This window comes from Papio anubis, chromosome 2 (genome assembly GCF_008728515.1).
Source record: "Papio anubis isolate 15944 chromosome 2, Panubis1.0, whole genome shotgun sequence".
In the NCBI taxonomy this organism is placed as follows: Eukaryota; Metazoa; Chordata; class Mammalia; order Primates; family Cercopithecidae; genus Papio; species Papio anubis.
Window position 1 is genome coordinate 39,127,755 of NC_044977.1, and position 16,653 is coordinate 39,144,407.

A 16,653-nucleotide genomic window follows, 5' to 3' on the forward strand; every position below is an offset into this window, starting at 1 on the left:
GAGTACACAGAAGTTAAAGAATTTAAAACCTAACTGGAGAAGCAAAAAACATGCCCTCTTGAAACAACTTGAAACAAATTGTGAAACAACCTGGGAGACTGCTTTCTTCACATTTAAGGTGTCAGAGGCACCTTAAATCCTGATTTGTCCCCCCCAACTCACTTCCATTTAGAAAACTTTGCAGTATTGTGTGTGTGCGCGCGCGCGTGTGTGTGTGTGTGTGTGTGTGTGTGTGTGTGTGGCTTGAATTTGTAACCAGAAATCTGATTTCCTGGGCAGTGGTTACAAAGCTGCAGCCTCTCTTTGCCCAGGGGTATCTTTACCCAGCGTGGGGTGGGAGTGAGCTGAGGTGGGGGTGCACGGACGCTGCAGCGGAGGTTGGGATGGGAGTGGCCGGCGTGAAGCGACTGCCTGTCAAGTCTCTCCGCTGGAGTCCCCTCTTTGTCTCTGTCATAATTCTTTAAGTGTTTGCGTAGCAGACGGGCGGGCACCGAAATAGAAAGTGTCAAAGATACGATGACCATGAGGATAAAACCAGGGCAGAGGGTTCTGAAAGTCCCATCCAGCACGGTCCCCGCAGAATGCCAGCACACCTCCCGCCGCTTCAAAGAGCCGGCTCGGCGGGGCAGGAAGCGGCGGCTGCGGCTGCGGGTCCTGCGAGGAGAGCGCGATTTCCTCCGGGGCTGCCCAGTTATCTCTGGAGTCGCAGAACGGCTCTCGGGAGAACGCGTTCTCTACCCCCACCCCGTGCTCCTCAACCCACCCACCTACTTCCTCCAGCTCCACACACTCACAAGCACGGAGCTGCCAAAAATTTCCACCCTCCGCCCCCCTCCCTAGCTAACTTCCTTCCAGCGTTTCCTGAGCTGGATGATCCTAGGATTTGTAAGACAGGAAAAAAAGGAAGGCGTGAGGGCGGGCAGGAGGGACAGGATGCTTGTTTTTCGCTCTACCAAAGCCGACTGAAGGCGAGACAGCGGGCCCAGGGCGCAGGACCCACCGCAGCCCCCTGGGCAGTCTTCTCACCCCGCGTCCGCGTCCTCTCCGGGGCACTTAAGAAGCGGGGGGAGAGCTTGCCCTCCGTCCTAAGCGGAGGAGGAACACCCGAAGACACCGCAGGAGCCTGTGAAAGTCCCTGGGACTCCAAGTGAGGAAGTGACACTCCCAGGCGAGCCGGCCCGCGGCTGCCAGTCTGACGGCCTCGGCACGGCGGCCCCGGAGCGGCGCGGGGTGGATCTCAGGCTCTGCCGGCCCGCGCCCCGCGGGGTCCATGCGCAGGGCCCCCCGCCCAGGTTCTTCCATCTTCCGATGCGGCCCCCCAGAGCCGCGGGGCAGCCGGTGATCTAGCCCGGGAGCCCATCTTACAGCGGTGCCAAGCAGAGGGGCGGCAGAGACGGAGGGGCAGCCTCTTTGGGACTAACTCATGAAGAACAAGGGTGCCAAGCAGAAGTTGAAACGAAAGGGAGCCGCCAGCGCGTTTGGCTGTGACCTGACGGAGTATCTGGAAAGCTCGGGACAGGATGGTAATGTGCCTTGGCCTTTCCTCCACTTCTTTTTGTTTGAGGGAGAGATGGACTCTCTCGAGTTGTGTTAGAGTCGGTTCACAAGTTAATGTATTCCAGGCCTGTGCGCTCATTGTACTTTTTTTTTTTTTTTTCTAAGAACATAAACGATTCTTAAGGTGCACAGCGCTGCCGTCCCGACGCGCGGAGACTGCTGTGTCAGTCCTTCCGTTTGTCTCACACAAGCTGTTAATGGGTGGTACTGCCGCAAGTTTACCGGGCCACCTCGGGGGATGGGGGTGGAGGCTGCAGAGGTCCCGATCCTAAATCTGGCATGTTGGTAGTAGGGAGGGAGGAGGGGTGGACATGTGGGATGGTGATCAGTGGGCTTCCCTGGGTACAAAATCATAACGGCCTTAGCTGTCCCTCCTGGGCTCTCCAATTTCGTCTGCTCACATCTTTTTTTATTAATGTGTTAGAAGGCAGTTGGGGGTGGGTGGTGGGGGAGGATCCTAACTGGGGGAGTGGTTGCGCAAACATTTCTGAATTTCTGAGCTGATGCCAAATATATAGTACCTCCACCCCCTTTCCACACCACCCCCCCCAAGACCTTTTCCCTCCTCTTGGCTTTCAGATTAACATTTGGTGTGTCAGGCAAGAAGAGTGTTGTAAAAAGGTCAGAGGGCCTCGATTTTTAAATAGTTTAGGGTAAGTAGAGGAAAGGAAAACTTCTCTGTTTTCAAGGTCAGAAACGGGAGGGGGGGAAGTTGGGGATGGCGGAATCCAGCGGAGACAATTTAAACATTTGTTGGGGAAGGGGGAAAGAAAACACCATCTAGATTACAATAACAGCGTTTGAGCTTATAAGTGTTTAATCATAGGAAAGTTGGAAAATTGAGCATTAAATGACTCCTTTTGTAAGGTTGACTGGTTTTGCACTTACCCATGACAAAAAGGCCTTGTCTTCAAGAGGGAAAATAGCCTACTATATGGGCCATGTGTTTATACATAGATAGATACAACAAAGGGGAAAACACAAGGGCTGTGTAACTGTGCAGAATAATTCTGCCTCCAGGAAAATAATCTCAAAAACTATTTGATTAGTCCATATCGAATATGCATTTCAAAAACAGTGCGATGCTTTTGTTTCACTTCCGTTTTTTGGGAGACTCAGCACCACCTAGTAATTTGCAGTGGTGTGATATTCCTGTGGTATTCTAGAGTTCAGTGTGCTGTGTCATTAGGACAAATAGCTTAGGATTTTAGAGCTTGGAGAACCACAAGTTTCAAAACTGACTCTTTTGAAATTGATGCATAACTGAACAATTCGTTGAATCCTCACCAACCATCTGGAGAGGTAGATTTGAGATAAAAATCACTTGGTTTGAGTTTTTTTTGAGCGTGAGAGAACTCTAAGTATGCCTCTTAGCCAGTGTCATCAGAAGTTTACAATGAAATGCTTCCCTTCACCTGTTTTTGCAGGGGCCTTCAAGTTAACCTCCAGGTACACTAGGAATGCTCCTGGGATGCCACCTTTCACCATGCGCGTGTTATTCTGGCCCCTCCCTCAAAGCTATGAGAGTTGCATAGGGGTGCTTGCCAGCCCTGTTCATTCTTACAAACTAATAGATCATAGGATGAGCCAGAACCCCAGGGTTCTGTGAAGATACCTCAGAGGCAGCTTTAGGCAGCTGTTCTTTCACCTGCTTTATATTTTGGGCTTCTGCATATGTTTCATTTAGACAAAAAAAAAAAAAAAAAAAAAAAAAAAAAAAGGAAAGAGACTACTGCTTAAAAGAACAGCAAACCAGTACCCAGGGTTCCCCACCCTGGGGAGGAGGAAAAGAAGCCCAGAGGGGTAAATTGGCCTGCCTAAGGTGATACAGCTAATCATGAAGGATCAGAGGGCCCTCCCTGGCCTGTTAGGTTCCTCTGCCCTCCCTGGCTTCTATGTCTAAGCCAACATTCTCTTCTAATGATATTTTCCCCCTAAATTGAAAGCAGACAGCCCTGCTACAGGATCAGCAAACTTTCAAGACTGAACATACCTGATGAGAGTTCAGCTTTGAAAGGAAAGGCAACTGACCCACTTAATGATCCACACACTGTTATTGTGCTACACGGAAATTAGGCATGCATAATATACTGCTTATGTAAATAAGAGTAATTAGAATTTATTTTTTCCCACAGCTAAAACTAGTTGGATAGGTTTTTTCCATATATTTGTCATAGTGTAGCATCAATGAACAAAGTTAGTGCTAATGGTTTTCTCTAAAAGTAATGTTGCTTCTTCCTGGACTCTCTGAAACATGTATTGGTTCACAGACAAAGCCTGGACTCTGCTTCTGGGAGGAAAAGCTGAGCTGGGCACTGGCCCTTTGCCCACCACCTTGGAAGATCAGCCCAGAATGCTGAGGGTGACAAGTCAGTGTGGTAACTGGGAACCAGGGGGCTGGAGAAGGGCTCCCTGGACTAACATCATGGTTACTGAGCTTTGAAGGTCAAGGGTGGTGCAGTGGACCTGCACTGAGATAGGAAAAATAGGTTCGGGTCTGGGAGTACAAAGGGAGAGGGGAAGACCAAAGATTTAGGGACGCAAAGACAGCCCCTGTCCTTGGACAGGGAAGGAAAGCCCTGAGCTGGAGTGGAGGACAAAGCAGGGTGACAACGAGCTATGCTCAGGGCATCTGAACATGGGGACTCCACACGCTTGAGTGGGAACTCTGGGGAGACAAAGGCTGAAGACAGAGACTTAATGTCGTATGCTTCTGTAATTTGCTGAGGTTCAGCCCTGCTACTTTCAACTGGAGAAATCTGACAAGGCCGGGCGTGTGGTTTACAAATAGGTGTTCAGCTTAGGGCAGACATTGCTCAGGGCCAGTTGTCAACCTTAATCTTTGGGAAGCTGATGAAAAACAGAAACCTTTTCCTTAGAATCACACACACACACACACACACACACACACACACCGTGTATGCAATTTCTGCAGGTATCTACATAGATGCCAATTTCAGACCCTGCTCTGATCACCCCTCACTGGCTACACAGCGGGGCCTGATATCCAGGACCAATTTTCCCTCTTCTTTGACCACTTTTCTCTAGCCTGGTAAGAAGGGAGCAATGAACACTCTTAGCCTGGTAAGAACACTCAAGAATGGCATGAAGTGGCTCCTGGCAGACTTGTCCAGAGCCTGTTGCACTTCCCCTCCAACACAGTGGCTGCTGTCCCCAACCCCCAGCTCTCCCCTGGGAACCAGCTAACTTTCTCTTCCTGTCTGCAATAAAGGGAGATCATCCCTTCCTTACTGCTGCTGCTGAAAATAGTACAGTTTTCTTTTTCTTTTCTTGACCACTGAATAAGAAGGCCCTTGCTTCAGCTGTATAATGAAAACCATATCACGTTCCTGCCTAAGGTTAGAAGGTTGTGGGTGAAGCTCTGCGAGGTCATAATGTGCCCATGGTCATTTGCTACCTCTCCTTTATACGCCAAGTGTTCTGGGTCTTCTAGTAGAGCTTGGAGATGGTTGGGGCCAGGAGCCAAGAGACAAGTAAGAGAGTGTTATAGGGAAAATTGTCTTCTTCCTCTGGGTTGGCTTTACTTTAATGGCTGAGGATTTTTTGCTGCTCTGAACAAACTTGTTCATTTTACCCACTCCCTGGTAAAAAGTGATACCGAGCTTCCCAGTTGACAAAGAAAAGAAGGGGCGATGATTGTGCCGAAAAGGGCTGCAGCTACCTGCGGCCTCTTCGCTGCACAAACTGTGCCCAATGCGTGCCCAAAGACAAGGCTATTAAGAAGTTCCTCATTCAAAACATAGTAGAGGCCACTGCTGTCAGGGACATTTCTGAAGCAAGCGTTTTCACCGCCTATGTATTTCTCGAGCTGTATGTGAAGCTACATTACTGTGTGAGTTGTGCCATTCACAGCAAGGTAGTCAGGAATTGATCTCATGAAGCCTGCAAGGACCAAACACTCCCACCCTGATTTAGATGTGCCTGTGTTGTCCTACGGTCTCCACCAAAGCCCGTGTAAGGAGCTGAGTCTTTAAGGGCTGAGGGAAAACTGTCCTCTCGAGAAAAAGAAAGTGGAAGTTGTACTTAAAAAAAATTAAAAGGTGATATTGCTTGCTCTGGCCCCATGGCTCTCAGTGATAGCAACACATTAGAATTACCTGAGAGCTTTAAGAAAAAAACGCTGATGCTCAGACCCCTGTAAGAACGATGAAATCAGAATCTTTCCTAGAATATGTGGATACGTAGGCAGGGTGGTAATCTCTGCTCAGATTACAGACCATTTTCCCCTGGATAAGCAGCCTTAGCCATTCAGAATGCACCTTCTGAATGTTTGATAAGAACCGTCAGCCTTTTTATTCCTAAAATTTTTTTTCCTAGTTCTTACCGCACTGAAAAAATATACATTAACATATATATGACATATCTTTAATATATAATGTATATGTTTGATTTGAGGCATGACAGAGGGAGGGTTCATAACAAATAAGTGCCCATTACAAGTATGACTTCAACCTTGATGAGAGTAAGCCCCAGTATTTCAAAGAACAAGGACAAGGCAATGGGAACTTTTAGATGTGACTCTTCTACGTTTCTGAGGCTAAATGATTCTCTTTCTTTGTTTATCTATTTATTTAACAAATATTTATTAAGGCACTGTGGTAGATACTGTGAAAAAAAAAGATGGGCTGCAGGCTCAAGAAAGTTATGGTCTAAGGGATATGAACAAACTTTCAGATCAATTAAGCTTTGAAATTAGCTGTCATAGCTGAAGGAAAAGCTGAAGAAGAAAATTTGAAAGTTTTGATCTCCAGTTAAATAGACAAGATACTCAAACATCAGCAGCAGCAAAATCTTAGCAAAGAAGGTAAATATTTTCTGTTCAAGAAAATATTTAACCTTGAATGGAGAACGAAGGCAGGGGTTTTTTTTTTTTTTTTGGCTTAGTTGCTTCCTTTCCAGCAGCTTGCCTGGCACATCATGGTCACACCTTCCCTGACTAACTCTTCATCCTTTGACTCAGCTTTGGAAGATTCTGGAAATCTCTGATCCTCCTGAGGCAGGTGCCCCTGCTGGAGGATCCCATTAGGAATTTTGGAACCTTACTGCCTGGAATAGAATGCCAGCTTTGCTTGTTCCCAGCTGAGTGACTCTGGAGCCAGTTGTTTACCCTCCCTGGGTCTCAGTATCCTCACTCATGAAATGATAATAGGATTGATATGAAAATAAATGAGTTAATATAGGTAAAGCACTTAGCAGAGGGCAAGCACATGGTAAACCATAAGTGTAGCTATTATCATGGCACCCTGAGTTTACCCTAGCATCACCACCTACCATCCAGGACCGAGTGATGAGGCTCCAATTAAATGAGTAAATGATATGATAAGATTGAGCTAATCCATCACCAAAAGGGACCCGAAGCAGGTTGCTTGCCCTACGGAATGAAGAAGCCAATTTATGCAGGGATTTCTCACAGTCACTACAGGGTGGATCATCAGTATACACTCAGGAACTAAAGGTCACCTTAAAATTAAAGGGCCCTCAAAAGGCCTGAGAAAGACACAGCCACAGCCGGGCACGGTGGCTTACGCCTTTGGGAGGCCAAAGCGAGTGGATCACTTGAGGTCAGGAGTTCGAGACTAGCCCAACCAACATGGTGAAACCCCATCCTACTAAAAATACAAAAAAATTAGCCAAGCGTGGTGGCGGGGACCTGTTATCCCAGCTACTTGGGAGTCTGAGGCAGGAGAATCGCTTGAACCCAGGAGGTGGAGGTTGCAGTGAGCTGAGATCGTACCACTGCACTCCAGCCTGGGCGACAGAGTGAGACTCCATCTCAAAAAAAAAAAAAAAAGAAAAAGAAATAAAGAAAGAAGGACACAGCCACTGCTGAGTCCAGCAGAAATGAAGCAGAAGTCAGATCCTGGATGTGGAGCTTGTGGAGTGAGAACAGCAACTTTGTGGGCTTGAGTTTAGCGGGCACCCCCGCCTTTGGGCTCCCAGAATGAAACAGAAAGAATTGAAAAAGGAGAATTAGGCTTTAAACGTGGAGCAAACTGACTGGCTAACTTGAGGCCGAGCTGTAACTTACTCTGTGTAGTCTGGAGATGACAACCCACACAGAGACTAGAAAGAACCACTTCCACATGCCTCCCTTCTGCCCACTCTTTAGACCTCTGCCAAGAGCCCCTGGGCCACAAGGACAGCCTCACCCTTTCTTCTCCCCTGTCTACCCCCACTGGCTGCCAACCAGATGCCTTCCAGCTTCAGGAGGCTCAGGCTTTGGGGCTGCTAAGGAAGCCCACTCCCTTGTTGCCCCAGCCCTTCCCTGGAGCTAAGAACCGTCTGCAGGGTGAGGGAGAGCTGAAGGCCTGCTCTTGTACTGGCACAGAGGGAAACATGTTGAAACTGGGAACACATTTTCCCATAGCTGATGCTGTAAGCGGTGGACACTCTCCAGTGCCATTAGAACTGTAGTTTTTGATGCATTTGTTTTATCATCCTCCCCTTAGCTTGTTAGGCATCTGTGGGCTAGCCTGGGAACCTTTTCTGTAGGATGGAAGCAGGTGTGAGGGGAAACACATTCCGAATTCCAGAAGTTGACTGATCAAGACAGTTCTAAAGCACTTGATGGGGACTATTTTTTACCAGGAATCACCTCACTGCAGAGAGGTTTCCTGGGCTTTTGTGGCTGTGGGTGAGGCTCTGCTGCAGTGGGTGGAGAAAGGGGATGGGGCTCTAAGTTCCAAGACTCTGGGCATAAGAACTGTCACTGCCCTGCCACCTCCCTTGCCATTAGCTAAGTCTAGCTAAAGATTCTGGAACAAAGTAGTGATAGAGTCTTCTAGTTGGGGCTACCCCCATTGCTCATTTCCTCCAGAACAGATCACACTTGCGCTGAGCCGCCTTCCCACCCTGGCCTCTGCGTCTCAGGACTCCACTTCCTTCTGGCAGTGCCTTCAGACCAGCCTTGAGGCCCAGGAACATGGAGTTAGCTTCCTTTCCATTCAGTGCTTGCTGTGTATTTAAGCCAATGTGACATTTTTCCACTTATCCCCAAGCTTCAAGTTATTTTTCTTTTTGCCTATGGGTACATGGCCTACCCAATTTCCTGAGCTGTTTCCCCCTATGCACCAACACAAATGCCACTCTTGAGTTGAACTGATCTTGCTATTTCTCCCCCAAGGGGCTAGCCTCAAGTACTGATTGAGCGAGGGCCACAGCCTGCTGGAACTTCAGGAGTCTAGATAGCACTCCCTGTCTCTCTAGACTTTGCTGCAGTATACAATGTCAACCAAGGCTTCAAATTTAAAACCCCTGGGAACAAACAGGCTGACTGTAATTCAGAGGAGAATAAGTATTGGTGCTAGATTTTTTTTCTAAGAGCAGAATTTGATAGAGAAAGATGAAAACATCAGGCTGCTGAGTGGCTGAAGGGAAGAGGAGGAAGAGGAGGTCTCTTTGAGGAAGAAAAAGGACTTAGGCATGAAGCCTGAGTCCCACATCAGGCCTTGTTGTTATTTTCATTGGTAGTAAGTGCTACTTATCTGTGTTGATTGTTTACTCTGTGCCAGTTACTTTACACATGCAAAGTAATATTTCAGTATGTTTAAGAATTGGGCATTTTAATCCCCATTTTAGAAAAGAGAAAACTGAGTGATTTAACCAAGTGATGCCGAGATTATAGAGATGGGAAAGGCAGAATTGAAATCAAGATCTGTATGACTCCTAAGGCCATGGTCTTAAGCATGAATCACATCTCCTAGGATAGCACATTTCATAATTTGGCATTAACAGTTTTGCCCCAACCTATGAAAAACGATTTTTCTCCCTTTGCTTTGTTTTTCCCCCAGCCTAAACCATGAAGGCTCCTAACAACAAAGGACATTTGCATAGCACTTTACCTTCTGCAAGGTGCATTTCACACACATGGATCTAAACCTACCAGCTTTGAAGCCCAGCCGGACCCTATCTTTTCCTCTCAGGTCCCTTGCCCACTGCAGCTACATCTTCACCTCTTGGAATACCCACTGCTTTAGGGTCAGGAGTACCCAATTTGTTATGCATTCTACCTGTTGTTTTCTTCTTTAACACTTTGTGTATGCAAATCGATGGTGAATTCCCCTGAAGGCAGATCTGGTAGCTCACTGTGGCTCTCTCAGGATGAGCCCCTTGTGGGACATGCAGCAGTTAATTCATTGACCCTAGTTCCTTCTTCAGAAAACCAGTGCTTGTGCCCTTCTAGGAAGCTCAGGACAAAGCACATTACTAATGTGTTGGATTATCAGGAATCCAATTGCTTAATGGTCCCCACAGGGGTTCATTGCTACTCCCAAATAGAAACTGATCCAGGCTTTGCACAGAACTCCCCAGAAACACCGCCTTTTCCTAGTGCCTCACCAATCACTCCTTGGTATGAACCACATTCTTGGCGAGGCCCCAGAACCAACTGAGTTTCTGGGATCGAGTCTCAGGCAGTCTTTGTTCTTGTTTAAGCTTGGTTGATGCATACCAGGCCCTGGTACCACGCCCATGGCCTGATGCTGGCCCAGAATGCCTTGCAGGCCCCCTTCCCACCACCACTGGAGGGAGACGGGTGAATGTCACCCCTCCCCCCAAAAGCAACATATACCAGCTCTCACCGTTACGGACACTAGAAAACAGAAACCGTAAATAAATCTATAGCCTATGTGAAGGCAATTGAGCTAATTTGTGTGATTATGCATATTTCTTTCCCCAGCTCTTTTCATGTTTTTTTTTTTTTTTTTTTTTTTTTTTTGATACGGTGTCTCGCACTGTCGCCCGGGCTGGAGTACAATGGTGCCGTCTCGACTCACTGCAACCTCTACCTCCCAGGTTCAAGCGATTCTCCTGCTTCAGCCTCCCAAGTAACTGGGATTACAGGCGCCCACCACTATGCCTGGCTAATTTTTTGTATTTGTATTAGAGACAGGGTTTCACTATGTTAGCCAGGCTGGTCTTGAACTCCTGACCTCGTGATCCACCCACCTCAGCCTCCCAAAGTGCTGGGACTACAGGTGTGAGCCACTGTGCCTGGACTCTTTTCATGTTTTTAATCAGAACCTATCTGGAATGGGACTTTCAATTCAAGGCAACAAGTATATAATGGGATTCTAACATGCCAGACACTGTTGGCTTTACAGAAATGCTGTCAAGTTGCTCTTGACCTAAAGGATTCAAAGAGGGAAAACAACTAAAAGAAGTACAAAGAAGAATGGAATGAGGGCTGCAGAGGATGAGCAAGCAGGGGACATGCACATGTGAGGCAGCCAAGTGAGAAAGAAGCATCAGACAGAGTGGGTTGTTTTCACCAGGGGAAAAATCAGTAAAATTATAAAACAAACATCATCTGACTGAGTTATGACAGAGCTATGGGAGGATGGGGTGGTTGGTCTCTAGAGGCAGGAAACCACAGGGATTTGCCTGACACTTGGAATTGGTCACACCCCTCTGCACCCTGGGGAAGAAGAGGCTTACAGCTGAGGGTACTTAGAGTGGTGAGGCCGAGACTGGCTGGGCTGACAGAAGCCTGCCTTCAGCTGCAGGGGAGTGAACCTGCCCTCAGGAGATGGCAAACCAGCTGATAGTAACAAGAGTGGCCTTTGATTTGCTTATCGTGGCTTTGTCTATCCCCTGCCCAAGCACAGAAGAATGGAGAATTCTGTTAAAATTAGCTAGGCTTGGTGGCGGGCGCCTGTAATCCTAGCTACTTGGGAGGCTGAGGCAAAAGAATTGCTTGAACCCGGGAGGCGGAGGTTGCAGTGAGCCAAGATCACGCTACTGCACTCCAGCCTGAGTGACAGAGTGAGACTCTGTCTCAAACAAACAAAAAAAAAGATAAAACTTTTAAAAATGATGCTAGCTGACCCTCTGTTTCTTGATTAAATCTATCTGTATGGCATGAATGTCCAACTGCAGAGTCTTTGACTATATGGAAAGTTCTGTTTTATCCCCATCTTATAAAGGTGGACCAACTCAGAGAGGTTAAGTAACTTGCCTTATGTCACCCAGCCAGGAAGTGGGAGAAGCAAGACTCCAGCTGTGTCTGTCCAACATTAAATTCTCCTTCCACGGCTTTGTCTGCTCTTGACCCAACGAGACATAGCTATGCTAGCAGTAAAACAGGTCTGATACGCAGAGCTCCATTTTGCCATGCATTGCCAAGGTGATAAGTTCAGTAGGATTTAGTTAGACTTAATAACACTTCTGGCAATTGAGTTCCCATCCCCAGTTTTTCAAAGTAAAACACTTAGGTTCCAAATGGCAGGATTCTAAACAGAGAGCATGCCCTGTTACCATAAGTAGCCCCTTCCACCACTTCTTTCCCATCTGTTTCCTGCATGCTGAGTATTATTGGGAAACAATGATGTCAACTCTTCCATATAAATCTACACCTCCCTGCCAGCCCCTCCCCTACAATGCATATTTTTGTTCCTCTTTCTGGCTTTTGTCTTGCTGTTCTGCTAAGGACTCACGCTTTTGGCGACAATTGTTGGCTTTCTTTTTAATAAGTTTTAGCGATTTAAGCTTTATTGTGGCCTTCAAAGTGCACATGCTTTTTGGGGCCTATATTTGGAAAATCCTTTGTTTGGCTAATAGCTGGAATATGAGCTTGGTGCTCATGGAGAAGAGCCATTTTGCTTTCTGGAAAAGCAAAGCCAAATGCAGGTCTCCGAATCAAGCTCAGAGCTGAGGACAGAAACGCTGCTTGGGTTGGGGGCCCTCTGAGGCTGCATGAAAGCTGTAGCTGACCTGGGCACAGAGCCTATAGCTAAAGGCCAGAATATCCCCTTCAAGTAATCTGTAAAGGTCCTGTTTTCCCCCATCCTAAGCCTGACTTCCAAATGGGGCATGGTTTCCTCAGTTCTCCTTTCTTTAGTACCTCTAAAGACAATTTGGTTTCAGATGGAAAGGAGGGCTAGTTCTCTGGGTACAGTATGAGTTTTGAATACAGAGTCCAAGAATTCTGGACCTCTCTTGTTAACCCTTGGGCAGCATTTCTCAAACTTTACTGGGCATAAGAAAGACTAAAAATGTAATTCTTACTTTTAAATTTAAAATTAAATATTAGTCAAATTTAGTATACTACTAGAGATACTCTTTAAATCCAGTTTTGGACTCCTTGAGACAAAATGGACATCTAATAAAAGTTTTCAAATGGGGCGGGTGCGGTGGCTCAGGCCTATAATCCCAGCACTTTGGGAGGCGAGGCGGGCGGATCACTTGAGGTCAGGAATTCAAGACCAGCCAGGCCAACACAGTGAAACCCCGTCTCTACTAAAAAAATTACAAAAATTAGCTGGGCATGGTGGTGCGTGCCTATAATACCAGCTACACGGGAGGCTGAGGCAGGAGAATTGCTTGAACCTGGGAGGTGGAGGTTGCAGTGAGCCGAGATCGCACCACTGCACTCCAGCCTGGGGGACAGTGTAAGACTCTGTAACAAAGAAAAAAGTTTCCAAGGCCGGGCGCGGTGGCTCGCGCCTGTAATCCCAGCACTTTGGGAGGCCGAGGCGGGCGGATCACGAGGTCAGTAGATCGAGACCACCCTGGCTAACATGGTGAAACCCCGTCTCTACTAAAAATACAAAAAATTAGCCGGGCGTGGTGGCAGGCGCCTGTAGTCCCAGCTACTCGGGAGGCTGAGGCAGGAGAATGGCGTGAACCCGGGAGGCGGAGCTTGCAGTGAGCCGGGATCGCCCCACTGCACTCCAGCCTGAGCGACAGAGTGAGACTCTGTCTCAAAAATAAAAATAAAAATAAGTTTTCAAACGGGAATTTGCATAGGTTGTGTAGTGTCTGGGTCCTTGGAGAACATATGATTCTACTGAATGGGTTCCATAGTTTGTAGGGCAGCAAACTGTAAAGCGCTGCTGCAAGTCGGGATTCTGAGGTCCAGTTCCTCAGGGATTTTACTTTTGTTGGTCTGGGGTGGGAAATCCGCATTGTAAAGATGAGGTCCAGGTGATCTTATATCCTTGGCCTACTGATCTCACTTTGAGAAACACTGATTTAGCACATAGAAAGAAGCAGCTATGTGAAACGACGTGATTTTTATTTTCTTCATTATACTTTAATATTGCCCAACATTTCAACAGTGAAGATATATTTTTATCTTTTAAATTAGAAAGAAACATTTCTAAAATTATTGTAGGAATAGTGTGTCTTGAGTCACTGGCTTTTTCATAAATGCCCTTTGTTTCAATTCTTATTTTTAGAAAAAGACTAAGTCTGTTAGGGTTTTTTTTTTTTTCCTGCCTTAATAGATGCAGTATAATGAAGCCAATTAATCTTTCCGCAGTGTAGCAGGGTGGTTGAGCATATGGTTTGTTTGCTGATAGTCTACCATGGTTCAAATTCCAACTCTACCACATGCTAGGTTTGTGACCATGGGCAAGCCACCAAACCGCTCTATGCCTCAGTTTCCTCATCTGTAAAGTAGAGATTATGATGATAATGGTACCTACCACATACAGTCATTATGAGCATTAAAGGAACTGGTGCACTGTTTGGAATTTAGTAAACCTTCCATACATGTTAACTATGGTTATCATTTCCTTGATGATTGGAAATCTTACCATGTTTCAGCCTTATTACTGAAAGTGTGGTTCCTGGGTTATGCTACAGATGGTGGAAGTTGAGAAAGCTGAGAACAAATGTTCCGAGATCCCCATCTATTCCTAGGGGCTCCTTTCTTTAAGAAGTTCTCTTATATGTACACAATTATTTATTTCCCTTGGATGGATGTATAAAAATGCTAGTTTTAAGATTCTAATCTGTTGATAAATATATCTGAGGTGGGAATGTGGCAAACTTTCTAAGTTTTATATTTCTTTAGCAATTAGAAAAAGAAAATAATCTAAAAATAATTCTTCCTGCCTTACAAAGGTTATGGTAAAAGGCTATAATCACAGTGACAGCCATCCAGCCTGCTAGTTTCCATCTGTATTTCAGGAGAGTTATAAATCTGGTGGTGAAGCCTGTTTCCATCATTGATGGAACAATGTAAGTCCTGGATTTTTGCTGGGCCATATTACATCTCTCGTATGCCTATTTATTTGCCCCAAAACTGCATTTTGGAAGTTGACGGAATGAGGTAAATCTGGCCTGAGAGTGAATTAACGGAAAAACAAAAACAAAAACAAAAACAAAAACTCAATCTTAGGCTGTAGGAACAGCAGCAGAGCGTATAGATCAAGGGATCCATCCCGCACTCTTCAGGACTGGAGTCACACACGGAGCGTTGTCTTTATTCTGGAGCTGCATTTTAACATGGAAGCTTGTACACAGAATTATATTTAGGAAGGTGATCAGAAGAGTGAAGGATTGTAAAATGCTACAGATGACAAATGAAGTTGCTGAAAATGTTTATTATAAGCAAGTAAAAGCTGCTTCCTTTGCAGACATGACCATGCTGGCCTCTCTGGGTTGTTGTGTTCGTTGTCACTTGTCTTAGTTTCCTATTGCTCCCATAACAAATTACCACAAACTTAATGGCTTAAAACAATACAAATCTATTAGTTTTGTAAGTTAGAAGTCCAACACAGCTGTCACTAAAGTCAAGGTGCAAGATGTATTTCTGGAGACTCTAGGGAAGAATCCATTTCCTTGCCTTTTCCAGCTTCTAGAAACCACCCACATTCCTTGGCTTATGGCACCTTCCTCCATCCGTCTTCAAAGCCAGCCATATTGCATCTCATCCACCATTTGTCCAAAGTCATGTCTTTCTCTTCCCACAGTGGGAGAGCTTTTCTACTTTCAATGACTCATGTGATCAGATTAAGCCTGCATGTATAATCCAGGATGCTATCCCCATCTCAAGGTCCTTAACCTAATCACATCTGTAAAGCCTCTTTGCATAGAAGGTAACATATTCACAGGTCCCAGGGATTATGCATGGACATCTTTGAAGGGCATTATACTGCTTACCACCCTCCAGAAAGATGTCACACTGGGCAATTTGCCCATACCTGATGCCTTTGAAGTCTTCCCCAATTCCCCAATTCCTAAACGTGGTCATTATATGATTTTTTTTTTTTTTTAAGTTTAGACAGGGTCTCACTTTATCACCCAGGCTAGAATGCAGTGGTGCAATCTTGGCTCACTGTAGCCTTGACTTCCTCGACTCAAGTGATCCTCCTGCCTCATCCCCCCAAGAAGTTGGGACTACAGGCATGCACCCCCACGCCTGGCTAATTTCTGTATTTTTTGTAGAGACAAGGTTTCACCACATTGCCCAGGCTGGTCTCAAACTCCTGGACTCAGGTATTCCACCCACCTTGGCCTCCCAAAGTGCTAGGATTACAGGCGTGAGCCACCGTGCCTGGCCAATTAATCCTATTTGGTACACTGTTAGAAATACTCCCTAAATTCCATTTCCGATTGCTCGAAACAAAATGGACAGACAGAAAGCCGTGTATGTCAGGGTTTGTGGAGAACATGTCATTCTACTAAATGAGTCTCTAGTTTGTAGACTGCAAGTGTAAAGTGTTGCTGGCCTGTCAGTAATATGTGTTCAGCCCTGTTGACTGCTGAGGAAGCCACAGAAGTGATGGAATCATGGTTCCCCTCGATTGAGAACTTGCCTCTTGCCAGGTCCTGTACAAATGTTAACTTACGTGTCTCTGAAAACAGCCCTAGGAGGTCAGAGAAGAAAATAGAGGGTGGGTGCAGTGGCTCACACCTGTAATTCCAGCACTTTGGGAGGTTGAGGTGGGAGAGTTGTTTGAACTCAGGAGTTCAAGACCAGCCTGGACAATATGGCAAAACTCTGTCTCTACAAAAAAAAAAAATACAAAAATTAGCCAGGCATGGTGGCACGGGGCTGTGGTCCCAGTTCCTCAGGAGGCTGAGGTGAGAGGATTGCTTGAGCCCAGGAGATCAAAGCTGCAGTGAGCTGTGATGGTGCCACTGCACTCCAGCCTGAGACACAGTGAGACTCTGTCTCAAAAAAAACCATCCCCCCCAACCACCGCCACCACCATGGAAAAGTTGTCTTCTTCAAAATCCGTCCCTGGTGCCAAAAAAGGTTCGGGATCACTGACTTAGACAACCACCATTTAGCGAGAGCACTTTCAGTTAGGTAATGCCTGTTGTAAATGCTCACATGCTTAGGAA

The 16,653-nt window shown here is 46.2% G+C and overlaps 1 protein-coding gene across 2 annotated transcripts in view; it reads left to right on the top strand.

The window, feature by feature from the left end:
* Positions 1-893: 893 nt before the first annotated feature.
* ARHGAP31 (Rho GTPase activating protein 31) overlaps positions 894-16,653 on the top strand; it is a 123,323-nt gene continuing 107,563 nt past the window's right edge. Inside the window, exons 1-2 of one of the 2 annotated variants that reach the window (XM_031663034.1) lie at positions 1,386-1,523; positions 3,828-3,926. In XM_031663034.1, coding sequence (XP_031518894.1) covers positions 1,424-1,523; positions 3,828-3,926 — 199 coding nt within the window. In that variant the 5' untranslated portion in view covers positions 1,386-1,423. Of the gene's footprint in view, positions 1,524-3,827; positions 3,927-16,653 lie in introns of both variants that reach the window. The other variant, XM_003893963.5, reaches the window with a different exon arrangement.